The sequence below is a fragment of the Silurus meridionalis genome, chromosome 27 (genome assembly GCF_014805685.1).
Source record: "Silurus meridionalis isolate SWU-2019-XX chromosome 27, ASM1480568v1, whole genome shotgun sequence".
Lineage (NCBI taxonomy): Eukaryota > Metazoa > Chordata > Actinopteri > Siluriformes > Siluridae > Silurus > Silurus meridionalis.
This window is the reverse complement of record NC_060910.1, coordinates 14,076,752-14,097,232: the sequence shown is the minus strand read 5'-3', so window position 1 is coordinate 14,097,232 and position 20,481 is coordinate 14,076,752. Positions and strand designations below refer to the sequence as shown.

The 20,481-nt window shown below is 37.0% G+C and overlaps 1 protein-coding gene and 1 long non-coding RNA gene across 5 annotated transcripts in view; both read left to right on the top strand.

Moving 5' to 3' along the window:
- Positions 1 to 11,745, top strand: part of grin1b (glutamate receptor, ionotropic, N-methyl D-aspartate 1b) — a 34,024-nt gene extending 22,279 nt beyond the window's left edge. For 2 of the 4 annotated variants that reach the window (XM_046841740.1, XM_046841741.1), the window contains 5 exons: positions 596 to 757; positions 837 to 946; positions 1,073 to 1,218; positions 5,720 to 5,830; positions 9,147 to 11,745. In XM_046841740.1, coding sequence (XP_046697696.1) covers positions 596 to 757; positions 837 to 946; positions 1,073 to 1,218; positions 5,720 to 5,830; positions 9,147 to 9,212 — 595 coding nt within the window. In that variant the 3' untranslated portion in view covers positions 9,213 to 11,745. The remainder of the gene's footprint in view (positions 1 to 595; positions 758 to 836; positions 947 to 1,072; positions 1,219 to 5,719; positions 5,831 to 9,146) is intronic. The other 2 variants (XM_046841743.1, XM_046841744.1) reach the window with 1 other exon arrangement.
- A 3,725-nt stretch (positions 11,746 to 15,470) lies between these two features.
- Positions 15,471 to 18,849, top strand: LOC124380717. The gene is made up of 2 exons (XR_006924718.1): positions 15,471 to 15,716; positions 18,080 to 18,849. It is a non-coding gene; the product is annotated as an uncharacterized LOC124380717 (long non-coding RNA).
- Positions 18,850 to 20,481: the final 1,632 nt, after the last annotated feature.

The following is a 20,481-nucleotide window of genomic DNA, read 5'->3' as shown; positions in this document are numbered from 1 at the left end:
ATTGACACAATATGAATTTAATGGGATTTAGCGTTGAATGCAAATTAAGTGTACAAATCTAGTAATGGCCCAAATGGTTGGGTGATACTATTGTCTAGTCGAATGTCTGTAAATGGTAATTTCGGTAATATACACCTTTGCTTGGTATTGGTACAGAAGTTTTTACTCAAATGGTTGAGTATCATTCAAATTGTAATCTTTGTTACATACACCTTTAGTTCACAGACAGTCCTAGATGTCCTGCTGCCGCTCCCACACAAATATTGATTAAAGATATTTATCAATTCTTCTATACATAGAAAGTTACATAACTAACTCTATGATATTTGAGCATTTTTGGGGGATGAGCTCATTCTGACAAATATTTATGGAGTGAAATCTGGCTTGATGCAGCCTGTAATTTCTTACTCCTCATTATGTCTGGCTGCACTATGTGAGCCTACAGTTGATTATTCTTTTTTTTTATGCAATCCTTGAGTTTTCTGTTAATGAAAATAATGAAAATCATTCCTAAAAAATTTAATGCCTTGTCAGTAGGATCTCTGGAGGGTAAGAATCCATCAGCACTAACACCCAGTTCTTCTCCTTACTTTAGCAAACTCCATGCTTTTATCTGGGATTCAGCTGTGTTGGAGTTTGAAGCCTCGCAGAAATGCGACCTGGTCACTACAGGAGAGTTGTTCTTCCGTTCAGGCTTTGGAATCGGCATGCGTAAAGACAGTCCTTGGAAGCAGAATGTTTCCCTGGCCATTCTCAGGTGATGCTTTCATAATGCATCAAATCTGCCATGTAGGATTCGCTTTACGTTTACACTTTGTCTTCATTCAAATCAACAGCTCTCATGAGAATGGGTTTATGGAGGACCTGGATAAAACCTGGGTGAGATACCAGGAGTGTGACTCCAGGAGCAATGCCCCAGCCACTCTCACCTTTGAGAATATGGCAGGTATGGTAGACTTTTTTTAATAACAAGAAGTCTTTTTTTTAGAAATGAATACACATTATTCTGCAATTAAGGTTATGGTCTAAGCTTTTATATCAATAGTGAGATACTGCGGCATTCATTTTGCAGGCGTGTTCATGTTGGTGGCTGGTGGCATCGTCGCCGGGATCTTCCTCATCTTCATCGAGATTGCATACAAACGACACAAGGATGCTCGCAGGAAGCAGATGCAGTTGGCCTTTGCAGCGGTTAATGTCTGGAGGAAGAACCTGCAGGTATGAAACTCTGTTTTCCTTTTTCTTCCCACAGGATAAGAGTCTACATAAGAGTCTACTAGACGGCTACCTACTGCTGTTACCTGTGAAGTTTCAGTTAGAACGCTGAATGCAAACAAATGGTTGAGTTCTTCCAGGTTTGAGTTAGAAAACTCAATATGAGAGTCATTTTAAGGCAAATATTTTATCGGTATTAAATAAGCAGTATTTAGTAGTAATAAGTTGGTAAAAGGCATTTTGAACTTATAGAATAATTTAGACCACAGGTTACATTTAACACAAAATATCTATGTATTAATGCATGTGGGCTTAATTTGCATGCTGAATAAAAAATATTTTTTTTTACATGTATTGTATTTACAACAATAGTTAAGAATATAGTAATTATGTAGTGTAGTTAAAATCAGGGGTTAAATAGGGTGGGAGTGCATGGGAGTGGAGCTCCAGCACCACTGGTCTATTTAAATATGAAGTAAGACTTTAGGAAGACCTTAGGAATAGTTCTAATAGGAGTAAATTCTTGAGGAACACATTCTTTTTTTTATTCTCACTGAATAATAATCATGGAATTGTATTTTATGCAACCGTTTAAACTTTTCATAGGTTGACAATAATTCTGGTGGCACCCTATGGCTTATTTGCTGATCGATCAGATACAGTATTTTGGCTTCTTAAGAGAAAGTGTCATTGACTTTCTCTTGTAGGATAGTAAGAATAAAACAATCTCTTGTTGATCTAACTGTTGTAACAACACCAAAAAAAAGAGAAAAAAATCCTGCTAAATTCTTTCTTTCTTTTTTTACACTGTATATAAGGGTCTTTTTCTTTCCTTATTTTTTGGGGTTTTTTTTGAGATAGCATTTAGATATTTGGAAACAGCACCTAGCATCAAAAGTCTGTAACATTCTATTCCGTATTATTTCTACTAGCACTACCACTCACTGTATTACAGTAAGTTAACAATTAACCTTGAATCCTAAACCTTTTTCTTTAACTTGTGTTTAGACTTCCCAAAGTTTTTTGTCACTGAGATAGCTTAGCATGGTACAGTAGCTATGCTAGCATTATAGCCCATTTTAAATAGCCAGGTTTTTAGTTTCCACTACTCTTGCCATTTTCAATACACAAAATCAGGAATGTCTTTATAAGAATTGATTTGTATTCACATTGTTCAATTTATAACGCTTAATATTTGAGGCAAGTGCTAAAAGAAACAAATCAATACTAACATGAGCTACAGTATATAACTTACCTAGCTAGTTATGTGGCTAGCTATGGTAGCTTTATAAGTAAAAATCAGCTCCTTAATTTAGAAGGCAAGAAGTGAGTAAGATATGCCTGAATATGACAATAATATATATCAGTTTACAGTTAAAATGCTTTACTGTATCATGTACTGTACATCAACCATATTAAAGAAAGAAACAAAAAAAATATTGACAAATTGTATTTAGCTAAATGAAACACTTAGGTCGGAATCAGAAAAATTACACAATCGGTATAAGCACATTTTGATGTTAGTGGTGAGAATTTAATGCAATAGGAGAAAAGTGTTCCCACTTTGTAGTAGGAAGAGATTTTATGCATAATCATAGATACATAGGAAGATGGGATCTCAGTTATCACCTCCCTAAATTCCAATTTAACCCCTGATTATTAGGAATAAGTAGTATAGCAGCACAGAATAAGACAGAGAAGGTGCAAATGCATGCTAAGGAATCCATTTCTCTTCCGTCTTCCACTTTGAGAATTATGAGGAAGCAGCTCCTTAATGCAGAACTACCACTCTCTCACACACACACACACACACACACACACACACACAGTGCACACTCTATGGTGGAGTGGGGCAGATGCACACTAGGCTGTGTTCATTCTGAAAGGCCATGCTAGCTGAATGTCTCAGTGGGGTTTAATGTCTCAGTGGGGGTCCAGCAGGAATCAGAGACTCATCCTGCGTGTGTTCAGATCGCTGTTCCTTCACTGCTGGCCTCTGGCTCTGTACATGCTGAGTCACCAGCCTATTCAACAGCAAAAAGCTGGTGCAAACAGCATGGCCTGTCCTTCTCACATAAAAAAAGCCCAGCTGTTGTGCTAGAGAGGTACTACATGGAATTCGGTTTTAGTCTAGAGCTAGCTGGACTCTAACACAAAAAAAGTACCCCTGAACGTGTTTTTAAAAATATATATATGCACTGTTGAACTCATTTTGTTGAGTTTTTTTTATTTACACCAATAAAGATTTAAGTGTAGAATCTTACTGCTTCTTTGTGCTCATGAACCCAAATGAAGATGCTAATTTGGTATCATGACTATGAGTGGCTATGCAACCTGAACCTCAGCATCCTCTTATTTTCAGAGATTTTTTATAAAAGTATTAACAACTAATATCTACTGTTAGCATAACAGCCATGGCTTTGGTCTAGCTGGCGTTCCTTGCAGGTTTATGGGGTTCAAATCTATAGTTTTTTTGTCTGATTGGTTGGTTGGTTGTTTTTTGCAAGATTATAAAGTGATGCTTAATAAAAAATTTTAGAGGCATTTTGAAAAAAAGGTTGTTAGCATGAAATGTAAAAATATGACTTTGCTATCTATCACCAGAATCATGAAACGGTTTAAACATGTTTAGGGGTACTTTAAAATTGTTTTAATTTTTGTTTTATAGCAATTATCTATTTATTATACATCAGGCAAAGATTACAAATTTTGCACAGCAACAAAGCAAACAATTTTATCTCAAGGATTTTAAGGCATAAATATTTGTATTTGATTTTCTTTCTTGGGTTACACATGTTTTGACCTGAAGGCTCTTTACGCCTACAAGGACACTATGGTTAAGATGCCTACACATTCTACCCACATGGAGACACGGGACTAGCACTGTTGAGGGTGTATAATCACACTATTGTTTGTCCTTAAGAAAATCAGGATTTTCTGGATTCCTTTTCTTTGTGGTTTATGAGTTAAATAAAGAAGAAAAAGACCCAGTAAAAATCCCAAATAAGACAATTTGTGGATTCATATAAATACAACACTATATGAACCAAACCAGTACATGAGATGATTGGAATATGTGGTGGTTTTTTGAGGCAATAAAAGAAAAGAAATGAAAATCTGCCCTCAAACCCCAAAAAGTCCAAAACACATCCCATGGTGTGGTATGAAACAGCTTGCCTCGCTCATGCCGTGGCTTTCTGAATGCATGATTGCTCCGATCTGCCCTTGGCATTTGCACTTCAAACAGCGCATACCAGGTGCAGCTCGAGAACCCATGCGCTCTGAGTCAGCTCTCCGGCGCTGAGACACTGGCTCATCAGAGGGGTTTCAAAAGCAGCAGATAAAAGCCCAGACGCATGAAAGAACCAACACAGTCATGCTTCTTCCAAGTTCTTCCACTGACCTACTGAAAAAAGACTTGAAATGTCATCTTGGTTGCACTGTGATGAATTGTGATGAAATTCTGTCTGAGAGAAAACAAGTATGACCTTCAGAGTCAGAAACATCCTTCAAATGTTATATTGTTATAAATACTTTATAATAAAGTGCACTTTATTCTACAGGATTTATTTTAGCTTGCTTTATAGAGATTCCTATAATCGGAAACACAAGGTCAATCATGTAATCCTATTGGGATAATAATAATGACTGGCATGCTGGTTATTCTCAAATGCTGTAAAATAAAGTGCAATTGCAGCTTTTCAGTTGAAAGTAGATGGAATGAGGTTCTAGTAGGCCACCAAAACAGGTCTGCAGTCTGTAAAGGACATTCCTAACAGTACCGGAAGAGGTCAACGGTCATGTCATTCATTTCGCATTTCCTTTCGGTTCCATGTACTGCATGTCCTCTGGTTAAAGTCACTTCCCCTTCTTGGTATTATCTTTGCCCAATTATGAGCCCTCACAAATCTCTCCTTAGCCTTCTCTTAGTCATTATACTCAAAGTCGGGTATAATGCATTGGGACAGACTTGAGTTTCAATTTAGATTCTTTTTGTTTTCACAATTGGTTGTCCATTCCTCCCCTCACTCTTCTCCATTAAATAAAACACTCCTCCCTTTAAAAAAAACAAAAGCTGCTTTTTTCTGTCTTTATTGCTTCTCATTTTGCTCATTTGCTTTGCTAATGCTTTTTGCTTACCATTGCTAAGAAATAACTCTGGAGGGCTCTAATTTTGAATCATGCCATCCTCAGTATTGGTCTTTCCCCCTCGAGAGCCTGAGGATTTTATGGTACGTGTAGATTTTAAATATTAATATAGTGCTTATAAGTGTCATTTTTGCTTTGTAGAAGCCTAAGGCTGCATGAAAGCACTATGTCAGGATGGAGATGCTGAGTGAGCAGGAAACACCATGTTTCTTACATGACGGCAAAAAAGAGAGAAAATAAAAACACTTGGCTGTAGTGGCATTAGTAGTAGTATTAGGTTAGTAATATAAGTAGGATAATAGTAGTAGATTGGACGCCGATAATTGTTCAACAATATACTGTATATTTATTTTAGGATAGGAAAAGTGGTAGAGCAGAGCCTGAGCCCAAAAAGAAAGCCTCTTTTAGGTCCATCAGTACCAACCTGGCCTCCAACATCAAGAGACGTAGGTCCTCCAAAGACACGGTAAGGAGATGAAGAAACGACACCCTGCCCTGTACTTTTTAACCATTTCTGATTCTATCTCTCTATCTATCTTTCCACTTTCCTGTTCCTCTGGCTTCTACTTTTGCTTCCTCTCTTCCTGTCATCTTTTCCATCCCTTTTCGCAAAAAGAAAAAAAAAACTTTCTCATCACAGACTCTCTCTCTCTCTTCACCCCTCACACATTACAGAGTTACGGTCATGGCCACATGTCTGTCAGTCAGCCATCAGTGCTCCATCCAGACATTTGTTTGGGAAAGCCCAATCAGGGACCATAGTGAGTAGAGTCGTAGGAAGTGTGTGAGTTTAGGGGTTGTGGGTTTTCACCTCGTAAGTTAGCCCTTCTTGCACCGGGCTAAGCTAGACTCTCCTTTTAAGTCTTGTGCTGGACTTTCTCCCGTGCCTAACCTGGATGGGACTTTAAGTTGATGCTCTCACATTTTTTGTTTTAATTTACGTCCTTTCTTTATATGTGTGCCTTGTCTTCCCTTTCACTGCTCAATCTTGTTAACCGAAGCGTATTTCTATGTTTATTTTCCACCGCCCTTGTATTCTCCCATTTTTATGTGGTCAATGTCACACATTCCATGTTTAATTAAAGAAAGATAAGCTAGAGGAAACTAAAAGCTTTAAAATCACCTTGGTTATTTCCTAAGCAGGGTCTGTTTTTAACCTTTAGATGTTTTTTTCAACTTTTTCAAGCTCGCCCTTCAATTCTTTCCACAGATGCCTCCCAGCTGATAGACATCCCGTTATATTTACTCCAAACTTTGTATCTTTCTACAGGTTCAGAATACAACAGATCTCACAATAATGATCATCACGTTTTCCACTTTTCTCTTGCTTTATTCTTTTGCTTTTTAGGTGACACTGTCTTCCGTTTTTAGGATTTGATGTTCTGGTTCTTACGTTCAACATCTTGGAGCATTGTTTTTTTTCCTGAATTTGATACCAGCTTCATTTAATTTTTTCTTTGCATTTGAAACATCCAACATATAGGAATGGTCTTCATGTCTCTTTTGTTGTCGGTTTTGAAACCTCTCAAATCTTTTTAAAGAATACAGTCAAATAAGTTCAACCATCTGGATTTAAGGAATAGGAAATGAGGACCAGGCAGAAATCTACTTCTTATATTTAAGGCTTATCCTGCTTCTAGAAATATTAAGGATTGTAGATTCGTTGAACGTCACACACAGAATGCAGGAAAGAGTCATCGGAAAGACAAACAGTACAAAACAACTAAAGTCTTTTTAGACTGATGTTTACCCATTTCAGTCCTAATCATCCTTTTTCTTTTATATCAGTGTGTTTCTTTCTTATAAATGGATTTAAATGGACTTGTAAATGTCGGTGTCTATGCCACATGCCACACTGCCTCTTTCGTCTTTACCAGCATGACTCTTGTGGTTGTTGTAGAAGTAGACTCGTGATGTTCACCTGTCTGTAGACAGGTGGCGCTGTAGGCTGTGATTGGGAATGCTCACACTACAAACATCAGTGAGGCCACCCACCACCCCATGCTGCCCTGCCCCAATTTACCTCCACTCTACAACATGCCGAGGAAAAAAAAAAATATTTAAGGGTCCAAGATGAATTCTCAATTTGTCACATGTGAAAGTTTCTTTTTAAAACCTTACAACACTGTGTTTCCCTATCAGAAATGCATAATAGTCTTTAATGTAACTACAACGCATACCTACACATAGAAAGCTTGAGGAAACCTTATCTGTACTGAGCACTTAAATCTTGTAAAAATGGTTGTAAATAAAAACTTATATAGAAAATAGAAACAAGAGATTAAATCTATACTATTAAAAGGTAAATATGGAAAGTTCATTGGTTGGGTTCTGAATCAAGTCAACCATCCTTTATCCAAAACCCTTTTCAGAACACTTTATTAAAATTCCAAATCTATAATTAAACACCTAAAATTAGTAAAGCCATTCAGATTAACCAAAAATAGATCCTGACTCTGGGTGGGTCTTAATCAACCTCCTAGCTCCTATCATTTCCGCACAGCCGAATTCCTCACAATCTTCAAGAAACTAGTGAAAACATCCTTTCCGTGAGCATCTAACTGTCTCTTATCCTTATCCTACATCCTTTCCTGTCCTAGCTTTTACCATTATGAACGATGACTAAAACCTTGTAAAAATGGGCACTTCTCGTGATTATTGCCATATTGAAAGTCAATTTGTACAAAAGCGTCTGCCAAATGAATAGATGTAAATGTAAATGTACATGAATTCTGCCACTGGGTCGAACGGTGGCTCACAATATGATGTGATAACGGGAGAGAATAATCATTAATGTAAGTAATCATTTGAGGGCTACAGTGTGGAGAACAAACCACTGAAATAAATTTATAGATTTTTGAGTTGAGAGGTTTAAGAAAATGTGTCACCATTTCCAGTAAAGGAACATAGTGTGTATCTCTGGTTTATGTAGTGCAGTGTGGATTTTTTAGGGACCAGTGCACTGAGATCTTTTCAAGTGGAAGACTCCCTTATCAGTGCCCTGACTACTGAACTACTGCGCTTATGGAGACAGATCCATGTTCTTAAAAGCCATGGTCCACATAGAGCTTACAAAGCATGTACTGGAACTCACAATGACAGGGTATGGCAGGACAGGAAACATCCATGCTCGCATAAATCCAAAGCTATGTAGTTAAATACATAGTCTAATGAAAACCAAGGTAGAACTTTTCAGCCTCATTCTAAAAGTTAAAACCCATTTTCATCTTTAAACCATAAATTCTTAGCAACCATTTTCAAATATCTTTAACTGTATTACATAATCGTGTACTTAGTTGTCAGGGGAAATGTGAAACCAATAATCCAAAAGGTTATATTGTAATAATGTTGGCTGTAAATGACATTTCAGTGCTCTGTGTTTCTGATTTAATTTGGACAGTTACTATGGTGATCAACCTTCTAAATTAGGTACATTTATTAGTTAAGGGCTGGAAGACATGAGCAGTTGCATTATGCCATTCCTCTGAGAGACATTTCGAGAGACTAATGAATTCATGTGCTCTTGTAGATGTTGACTGCATTCATAAAACAATGCACTTTAAAAAGCTCTACAATGAGAAGTCCAAAAAATGCCATTAGAATGTCTGCCATTCAGTAATTTCACATATAATCTGGGGCAAACACAGCCTGTGGTGGAAGTGGGATTTGTCTCACTAATGGAAAAAATGATTACCAAATGGTCGAGTGAAATTATTTACAAATGAACATTAATATGAAAAATTATTATTTCTGTCGTCTTTTTTTCTCCCCTTCATCTGTAGCCATATCCTACGGACATCACCGGCCAGCTCAACCTGTCCGACCCCTCTGTCAGCACGGTGGTGTGAACCGAGACACGAGAGCATGAAAAAACCAATTGCTTGACATAATGAGAGTGCGACAGGGAGACTAGAAAAGGAAGAGATGGCTGGTGGAGGTCGACTGAAATTGTGCCAGACCCACTGATCCCTTTTGATCAACAACAACAGCAACAACACTGTCTAAGCAAACCACATGCTCATTGGAACAATAAATAAATAAATAAATAAACCAACACACAAAACACACAGTCCTGTACCCTCCTCTATCCTCCTGCTCCATCCTTCTCCCCAGGCCTCTGTGAACATGCCCAGGACATGACTGTGACACATGAAAGAAACTGCCAAATAAAAAATAAAAAGCCCTCAGAGATGAAATGTACTGCCGCAATACGCCCTCACATTCCCCACACATGGAAATACCCAGCTTGATTTTCCCACACGTTCTATCCTCATTGAAGCATGCTCGAACCTGAAGTTATTTATAAACCTATTATAATGTTAGTCTTCTTTATCTTAGGCTTTGCTACCATACTTACATTTGAATCATTCAGTGGTCTCTCTCTACCTCCACTTCTTCGCATATTTAAAATATATGTAGCTGATTTTAACTCGAACTTTGACTAAATTTCATGTTTCATTTGCAAGGATATTTTTTGTATATTGCCAATGTAAAATATACCTCTAATTGCTCTTCGTATTGTTACTAGACTAGGCAATAGATTAATGGTACATGTAGAATAGATTAAAGGATAAATCCACAATGGACAATTTATTTTCCTTAATAATGAACACGATCTTCAATAACGCTTTGTCATGAGTTATATTTTGTCGACATTTTCATGTAATTCAATTGAATTTTCTTTTTTACCACCCAGTTTGACTACCTGCTAATAGAGCTGTAGTGGGATTTAACCCTTCAAATTCCAGACTTAAAAAGAGCAATGCTTTAGTTCATAAGTCTCTCCGGCTTTTTCATGATAATAAACATGTCAATGCTCATCGTTCCATTTAACTGGCTGAGCTGAGACACATATAACTGCATTTTATTCTGGAATCTACCACTTCTTTGTTCGATTTCTCATTAATATGAAAGTAAATGTGGAAAATGCTGGAGAAAAGCTCTTCCTTTTTTCCTATAAACCTGATCATTATCATTTATCATCTGTATGTATCTTTAGATTATTGTCTCTGCACAACGACACCTAATTCGCCGCAAAGATAACAAATATACAGCACGAACCAACAAACTAGCACTAGAATATTGCTAATATAATTCTTTCAGGGTGGGGCTTTTCTTTATGCACTACTGTAAATAATGCTGTAGGTATTAATGGGGTCCTGGGACACTTCTGTCTTCACTCTGTCCATTGCATTTTCCCAAAAAAAAAAAAAAAAAATCTGGATCTGTTAAGCCAACAAAACTGTGGATCAATTTACTTTTTCTCTGGTTTATTTTTTATTCTATTTACACTTTTTTCCACATGCTTTTGAAACAATAAGTGATCGAGTCTTTTCAGAAAGTGCAAAATGTAGCAGATCTTTGTATTTATTTATTTTTTTTAAAAGGTTTGAGACTCGACAAACAAATGAAAGGCACCCAAAAAAAGTGGGATAGATCGAATCCTGCAGCGATTATTACAGGGTGTTTTGAGTGAAGAGTTTTTATTATTCTCATTCCGCCTAAAATGCTCTGTAATTATTTCTGTAGTGTTGTGTGACGTCTTTCTACCCAAATGGAAACTTTCATTTTACAAACAGGATCGTGTATTTATGTAATCAGTGTTGTATAATGGATGTTTATTGATATCGATGGCACTGAAAGTAATATTTAATTTCTACGTTCCTTTAATTGGTTTCAGCTTTTGTTTTCTGGGCTGAATGATCAACTACAGGATGATCATACGTATTTTCGTGACTTCGTACTAGTACACACAGTGAATGGAAATGCTAGGACACCGTATAGCACTTTTTTTTCTAAAACAATCTTTCCCGAGGGCTTTGATGTGAAAATATATTTTGAAAGCTGGAAATATTACATAAAGTGTTTCATTTATTTGTTATGATTTGCTTTGCTGAGGTTATAAAGTGTAGAGACTGTACCAAGTGGACGCTTGTACGTCAGATCGTTGCCAAGCTTGTACTGTGAAATCCCTGCGATGCTTCAATCTTTTGAGTTTAGTCAGAAAAAATGGAGTACAAGCAATGGATTAAAATGCTTTTCCTGATTTATTACATAAGGAGAAATTATATTTATTGTGAATGTAGTGGAAATCCATGAGGATGCACTACAGATTTGGTAAATAATGTGTTAACAAACAGCTATGTAACATGTCTAATCTGACACAAACATTGTGATTTTGTGGATCTCTAAATTATTTGAATAGATACAGCCAGGTCTTCTTGTTTTTTTAATCACCAAATGTGCTTTTGAAGGCCAGTCTTACTCTGTGAGATGATAAAAAATATACTGTATATGTTCATAAATTATACTCTTATGTGCCAATAAACGAACTCTCTTTCTCTCTATACATAAATATACATATATATGTTGCTGTTTGAATTATTGTTGTAAACCAGTCGATTCACCTTTTACCACACTTTGCTGTGGGAATAGGTTTGTTGTTTCATTATGTAAGGAAATCAATGCTATATTTAATTCATACTGAGGTTCTTATAGAATTTCTGGCAGGTGTGTGTGACTGCTCAACTGCAACAGGCAAATATTTAAAGTACAGATATACAGCAGAGAAGCATGATGGGAATATAAAGTGGGCAGATTTATTAACCCTTAATTCCTACACTTATTTAGATCTACACAATTTTTGGGCTTTATATACAGTAGATGTTCACACGTACTATTACTTCAAGTCAAGTATTCTTTTGCCATTTTGAGTATATTATATCTTTACTTTATCTTTGTCTTCAAACATAATCCTACAAATGCCTACAAATCCAGATTGGAGATGGTTTAATTATTCAATAATGCATGCACATTTAAATCATATTTAAATTCTGGCAACTATAAATAAATATCACTTGCAATGTGTAAAGATTTCATGTCTAAAATACTGCATAACACAACTAATTAGTGTCCAAAAGCATAAAAATGTATATCTTTATATTATTTATTTTCATTTAAGCAATGAACTACTATGATGCATCTCATCAACACTAGTCATGGTGAACTGACAGTAAAACATAAAAATTAGGATTGTGGTGTACATGACATGTTTCTAAAAACACCATTAAATGAAGAGTGGAAAGTCGGTTGGACCGGATGACATACCAGCAGAAGCATGGTGATGTTTGGGAGAGATGCAGTGGAGTTTTTAACCAGATTGTTCAACAAGATTTTGAAAAGTGAGAAGATGCCTGAGGAATAAGGAAGGAGTGTGCTGGTACTGATCTTTAAGAATAAGGGAGATGTGCAGACCTGCAGTAACTACAGGGGAATAAAGTTGATCAGTCACACCATGTTATGGGAAAGAGTAGTGGAAGCCAGGCTGAGAGAAGAGGACTACAGGATGCATTATTTGCTTTGAAAATATTGCATTGTGTATTGGTGGATTTAGAGAAAGCGTATGACAAGGTGCCGAGAGAGGAGTTGTGGTATTGTATGATGAAGTCAGGTATGTCAGAGAAGTATGTGAGGGTTTTGCAGGACATGTATGAGGACAGTGTGACAGCAGTGAAGTGTGCAGTAGAAACGACAGACTGTTTCAAGGTAGAGGCTGGATTGCATCAAGGATTGGCCCTAAGCCCTTTCCTGTTTGCAGTTTGGACGAGGTCAGACAGGAGTCTCCGTGTACTATGATGTTTGCGGATGATATTGTGATTTGTGGTGAGAGTAGGGAGCAGGATGAGAAGAGCCTGGAGAAGTGGAGGTACGCACTGAAGAGAGGGAGAATGAAAGTCAGTAGGAGTAAGACAGAGCACATGTGTGTGTCTTCAAATATAATCAGAAAATAACACTATACATTAAGCTAAAAAAAGTTAGTCCAGTTGTAATAAGTTTAAATGCTAAATAAATACTAAACTAAGACTATACAATTTTTACATAAACGCACTTTTTTCAAGAAAAGATTTTTAATGATTCCTACATTTAACACATTTTTATGTGCATTTTTCTTCAGCTGGAAAATCTTCATGGTTTAGATAATTTATCCACTTAGCATCCATTTAGCACATATTTTATGTCTGAAGTCCTTTCTGGCACAACTGCTCAATTTATACAGTCATCAGACTGGCACTGGAAATAAAGTGCATTGTGCAACCCCACTAGCTCGGGTAGCTGGGATTCAAACCTGGGACTGTTTTTGTGAGACCACCGAGGCCTAACCACAATTCCTCAAGGGATGCCTTCATTTATATAAATGATTTAAACAATTTAAAACGATCAACGCTGAAAGCACAGATAATAAAGCAGGACAAAAATAGAACTCTCAGTGCTGCAGACCTTAAAGAGACTAAAATGACTGTGAGGAAATATATGCTTTTAAAATGTATTATAAACTGTATATTATGGGATGCCTTTGTTTAAAAAAAAAAAGAAAGCAATTCCATAATCACATTTCCATCTCATTTGAATGCACAGAATAGAAAATATTAGTGTTAGTTAGCTCCTGAAATAGAATGGTGCAGAGGAGGTTATGGTTTATTGTCATGGCAGACAGAAAGTTTACAATAACTCATAAAAAAAATGCAAACTTTAAACTTCAGAACTGAATTTGTTTTCTTTTAAATATGTAGGTTAAGTTTCTTTGCATATCTGGGTGTATAGAGCTCCAAAGGAAAAAAATAATAATACAAATACAGTAACTAATAAATTATAAAATGTACAGTACCAATCAAAGGTTTGGACACATTCTCCTTCAGTGATTTTATTTTTTAATAATTCTCAACATTGCTCATTACTACTAAAGTCCTTCAACCTATGAAAGAACATATGTAGAATTTTGTAGTAAAAAAGGTGTTTCACAACCCAGAATAAGTTTTATTTTTTTAGATTATCCAAAGTATCTAAATTTCATGTAATTATTGTAAAAATGTACAAATATAATGTAATCTTTGATTACAGCTTGGATAAACTGAACTGTTAATGTTGAAATATGTCTGTCACTTGAACTCAAGAAGCAATTATGTAAATTAGCAAATTCTGAAGCTAGTAATTCTAATTACCTTATCCTTTGCAGTAGAGGTAGCTCTCGGTCTTCCTTTCCTAGGACAATCCTCATGGGAACCTGTTTTGCCATAGCGTTTGATGGTTTTGGTGACTGCATCATTTCTTGCCATAATATGGATTGGTACATTTTCAATAATACTAATAGGGTTATTGACAAATTCTCTACACAAGAGAGCTGATGGCACATTAAGTAGGCAAGATATGTCACAAATTGCCTCTTGACAAGGCACAGCTATAAATTGATAACCCATTCCATTTGACTGCCTTGTGAATCTGAATAGAGAATGGCATGTGTGTGATAAGCAGTCATCAAAGCTAAATGTAGCTACTTTGGCCAATCTAAAATATTATACATATTCTGGGTTGTTTGGTTTTTTTGGTTACTACACAATTTTATACGTGTTCTTTAATAGTTTTACTTCAGTATTAATGTACAATGTTGAAAATAATAAAAAAAAACGCTGAAAGAGAAAATGTGTCGAAACCTTTTACTGCTAATGTACATAAAGAGATTGAATAAGTAATTAGTTTAAACAGGGACAGTAATGAGCATACAATTGCTTTATTCTGGCTTAAAATGATAAAAGGTTGATACCATTTTAGCAAAAATGTCTTTGCAACATGACTTGAATTCTGAAATCACAATACATTGCAGGGAGCAATCATCTACATCCCTCAACACCGTGTCTATCTTGGGAACATTGTGTTGTCGAAAGAGTTTTGAACAATAAGACATAACACTTTTGTATAGTGCTGTCAGTCAGGAAGTGTTGATCTGAGCAGATGACTCGAAGCTATTCGCTGTTTCCGAAGGCCCAGCATCTGTACTGTCTGTCTTTTTAGTTAATTGTTAAATATTATTATAAAATGTACACATGATTAAAGGTTTACAAGTATGATTTGTATAAAAAACATTATTAAGGGTCGGTGTGTGTCAGAGCTTAGTAGTCAAAGGCAATTAAAGGGTGGAGTTAGAGTCTGTGTGCCTGTGTCTGTTTGATTTGACCTGTGGAAGAGTCCAAATGCACCAGACCAAATCTGCTCAGACAGCGGACACGTCCTAAGCCACTTCCCCACCCTGCAGAAACAGAAACAGGAATCGTCTCTATCTGTGTGTGAAGACAAGCAGAGAGGTAGGACTTCATTATTTCTCCTGCTGGCTTTCATATGTTCAGTGCAGATGGATGAAGCTGTGAAATAAATCAGCAGTGTGAAGTGACAGCACAAGCTGTGCACACTTCTCATGTCACGACAATATGGCTGATTCGTGCACGCTGACCGAGTCGTCAAAGTGACACTCGAGAGGACCGAGCCGTTCCTCGGGCAACGGATGTGCTGCCATGCAAAAGGTGAAACGCAGTGACTACAAATGATTTCAGGCATAAAAGTTACTTCATATATAGAATATGAACAAGTGCATTCTCTCACAGCATGGCTGTGTGGATGCATAATGGTAGGGTATTGTGACATTTTCATTTCCGTGTGTATTTTTAGACCATTGGGAGATGAGAAACTCTTACATCAGTGCAGTATGCAAGATTTCTCATTTTAGCAGGGACAAAAACGTTTTGCAGTCAGGGGCCTATTAATAATTAAATAAATTCTACCCATTTCTATAACACATTTAACCTCTTTCTTTTAAAGCTTGTTATTTAACTCTTAAGTGCCTACAAATCCAGATTGGAGATGGTTTAATTATTCAATAATGCATGCACATTTAAATCATATTTAAATTCTGGCAACTATAAATAAATAACACTTGCAATGTGTAAAGATTTCATGTCTAAAATACTGCATGACACAACTAATTAGTGTCCAAAAGCATAAAAATGTATATCTTTATATTATTTAACAGTAAATATTTTCTATATAATTTTGTGGTTCAGCTCTTTTTGCATATCTTATGCATTTAAGCAATGAACTACTATGATGCATCTCATCAACACTAGTCATGGTGAACTGGCAGTAGAACATCAGGATTGTGGTGTACATGACATGTTTCTAAAAACACCATTAAATGAAGAGTGGAAAGTCGGTTGGACTTGAGGAATGAGGAAGGAGTGTGCTGGTACTGATCTTTAAGAATAAGGGAGATGTGCAGACCTGCAGTAACTACAGGGGAATAAAGTTGATCAGTCACACCATGTTATGAGAAAGAGTAGTGGAAGCCAGACTGAGAGAAGAGGACTACAGGATGCATTATTTGCTTTGAAAATGTTGCATTGTGTGTTGGTGGATTTAGAGAAAGCGTATGACAGGGTGCCAAGAGAGGAGTTGTGGTATTGTATGATGAAGTCAGGTATGTCAGAGAAGTATGTGAGGGTGGTGCAGGACATGTATAAGGACAGTGTGACAGCAGTGAAGTGTGCAGTAGGAACGACAGGGGCTGGAGGCCGGATGGCTGGAGGCTGGATCAAGGTGGAGGCTGAATTGCATCAAGAATCAGCCCTAAGCCCTTTCCTGTTTGCAGGTTGGACTAGGTCAGACAGGAGTCTCCGTGGACTATGATGTTTGCAGATGTGATTTGTGGTGAGAGTAGGGAGCAGGTTGAGAAGAGCCTGGAGAAGTGGAGGTACGCACTGGAGAGAGGGAGAATGAAAGAAGGTGGAGGACTTTAGGTACCTGGGGTCAACAGTGCAAAGTAATGGAGAGTGTGTTAGAGACGTGAAGAATAGTGTGCAGGCAGGGTGGAGTGGGTGGAGAAGAGTGATAGCAGGAGTGATTTGCGATAGAAGAGTATCTGGGAGAGTTTATAGGACTGTGGTGAGACCTCCGATGTTGTATGGTTTAGAGACAGTGGCATTGAGTAAAAGGCAGGAGGCGGAGCTGGAGGTAGCAGAGTTGAAGATGTTGAGATTTTCATTAGAAGTGATGAGGATGGACAGGATTAGAAATGAGCTTATTAGTGGGACCGTGCATGTAGGACGTTTTAGGGACAAAGTGAGAAAGGCCCGATTGAGATGGTTTGGGCATGTGCAGATGAGGAAAATGATGTGGTAAGGAAAGACATGCAGGTAGTTGGTTTGAAAGAGGCAGATGTAGAGGACAGGGGGGGGTATAAAGAGATGGATGATCCGCTGTGGCGACCCCTAATGGGAGCAGCAGAAAGAAGAAGAAGAATATTAAAGCTTTTGCTAGAGATGATGTATGTAGGTGGTGCAGCTGTGGCTACAATGAAAGGAGACTGGTTGAATTGTGGTTTAATTGGGTTTCTTGCATTAGTAATGGCATTCATTCTCACTGCATGAGATAACAGTCTGTAATGCAGCACTTTGTTATACTACGTTCCTCTATAATATTGTTTTTTTGTAGCTGTGGCATCATAATGATATTATTAAAAGGTGGATTATTGCATCTCCACTAACTTTTAGAGCAATTTGTATAGTAGCTCTTCTATAGGATCTAACAAGACATGCTAAACCTAACCCTTCAGTACATTAGTGCACCTTGGCCATCCATGACTTAAGAAGTAAAAAAGTGAGACTGCTGTAAACCACATTCTTCGTTCTTTATCTGGGTACTTAAGTTCCTTATCATGCTTGATAAAGAACGTTTGACACAATTTTCAATCCATATTAGGACTGCATGCATATTACATTCTTACAGGTGCTGCAATCTGGTGCTCGATGCACACACACATACTTACAATGTGGTTTTTCAGTCTATTTTCAGACCTCTGCTTTATAGACCTAATCTCTTGATTTCTCAGCAGGTGAGCTGGTAAAACCTGAACCATGTACAAGCCACAGAGTTCAGCTCACACTGGAGACGTCTCTGTGACTTCACCACCTCCACCCTCTGAGTCACCGCTTAAAACATGGCTCTGGAGATACAAACATGTAGGTTCCCAGCTGGACACACAGCGCCTCCTGGTGGTGGCTCTGGTTTTGTTGGCTCTGTTTGTCATGGTGCTGCTACTGTTGTGGAACTATCAGTGCTTCATAGTCACAAGAGTGTGCCAGGACCAGCAGGATGGATCAGAGTATGTCCACTTTATCACGGATGAAAAAAGGCCTTCTATTTAACTTAGAGATGGCTGACAGAAACAATGTTCTCTTTGAGATATACCATATTGAAAAATGCACCAATCACACAATAATTTTCAGCATAAAAGTTTTGATTAAAGATTTAGAAAAAAATGTTTTGTACTACTTGTTCTCAAGCATCAGCCAATTTACATAGCAGTAAGAACAGATATCATCTCAAAAGACTTTTATAGAAATCTGGAGATTTATATTTACATGCTTACTTAGCAAGGAAGAGTCAATAGCAAGGCAAATTCTCTGGAATCACATGAAGACACTTTCAGTGGAACCAGACACAAAATAAATCCAGACCTTTTCTAGAGTAACACACAATAGTCTGCTTATAAATCAGTACTTTATACCGGCTTAGAAATTAAAGTTCAGCTTCTGTGAATTGTCAATAAGAGACCCGGGATGAACAAAGAAAGGGTTTTAGGATTACTGCAGCAGTCCATATCAGTCCAAATCAGGAAAATCCACTAAAACAAGGAAGAGACCTGAGAAGAAACTGTATTGTAAGCATATTCAATTATTTACATTCATTTATTTGGTGGATGCTTTTATCCAAATAACATCCACATATTGGAAAAAGGGACTTACCTCAAGGGCTCTTTCAGTAGATAAGGTCTATTAGCTTTTTATAGGAATTCCACTTGGAAACCATCTCTTATTTTAAATTCCAACATGAAGGGTCCTAAATAAGATTATTAACCCCTCCACCAGAAGGCCAAATTGAAGAACCATGCTTTGTACATAGTGAGCCCAGTTCCGAACTATCAGATGCTTTTAAATGTACTAAATGCCCCCAGTTGTAGTTCTACAGGCAGTTATTATTATTAAATGGCAGATACTACACATAAACAGATCAGAAAGTGTCCAATAATTGATATTTGACAGTTTCCTGTCTGATGATTATTTAGCATTTTTAGAAGGAGTGTCCAGTATCGATCATTGCTTCGTAACAGTCAGAGTTAAAGATTTAACTGTACGTTGTTCAACTCTAGAATGTCTTCAAAATGTTTTCCGCTGTATTAATGTAATCAATATAAGGAACTCTCTTGTCTTCACTAACATTCCAAAGCATTACCTGTAACTACAAACCGATATAATGTATGCTGACATTCTTGAAACTGTCATGTTCGCAAGTGTCACAGTGCTGTAATGTAAATACACTAGTTATTGTATTGACATCAGCATTGTTGATTAGATTTCTATAAAAGTGTGTGCTTATACCTTATTTTAATTTTGGCAAATAATCAGTTAACATATACTTGATTGACATTCGCACCGAATGTCCATCAAGTATATGTTAACTGATTATTTGCCAAAATAACCAGATGATAGGGGGTTCCCTTTTGAGTCTGGTTACTCTCAAGATTTCTTCCTCATAACATCTCAGGTAGTTGCCACAGTCTCCAATGGCTCGCTCATTATGCACAAACTTATAGGCACTAACATACACATTCCAACCTTATAACCTCTTTATCTCTGTAAACCTGCTTTGAGACAATGTCCTTTATTAAATGCACTATACAATTAAAGCAGAATTGACTTGAATGATTACATCATTATTTTTTGTGAGTCTGAGAAGAGCTACAAGTTCTCCATCCTGTGGTTCTACTGTATCTCCAGAGCTACCAGCCATTTCCTAGTTAGAATGCAACAGGTTTTACAGTGTTGTGTGCTAATGCAGCACCTGCTCACACTTACAAGAAGGTTAAGCATAAATGCACATCCCCTAAAAATGACAAAAATAAAAATACATTTAGCCTAAAGCTTTCAAGTTCAATAGATTTTTTTACTCTAACCATGCTCCACAATACCAACAAGATAAAGCATGCAGTGAAGAGGAAATTAAAGGCTGAATAGCTTTTCAAGTGATTCAACATAAAGCGATTTTACAACAGTGTCAATTTGGTTTTGGTTTCTTATTGTCTCAGTGATTCAATAAGTTCATCCTAAGGTTTTTTGTCTTGTGCAGGTGGTGTTTATATACATGACCCAATTCTTTTATGAATCCACCTTTCTTTCTTCATGTCTCTTTAATCTGATCTAAAAGTCAACGTTAAAGGAAAACATGAAACCAACT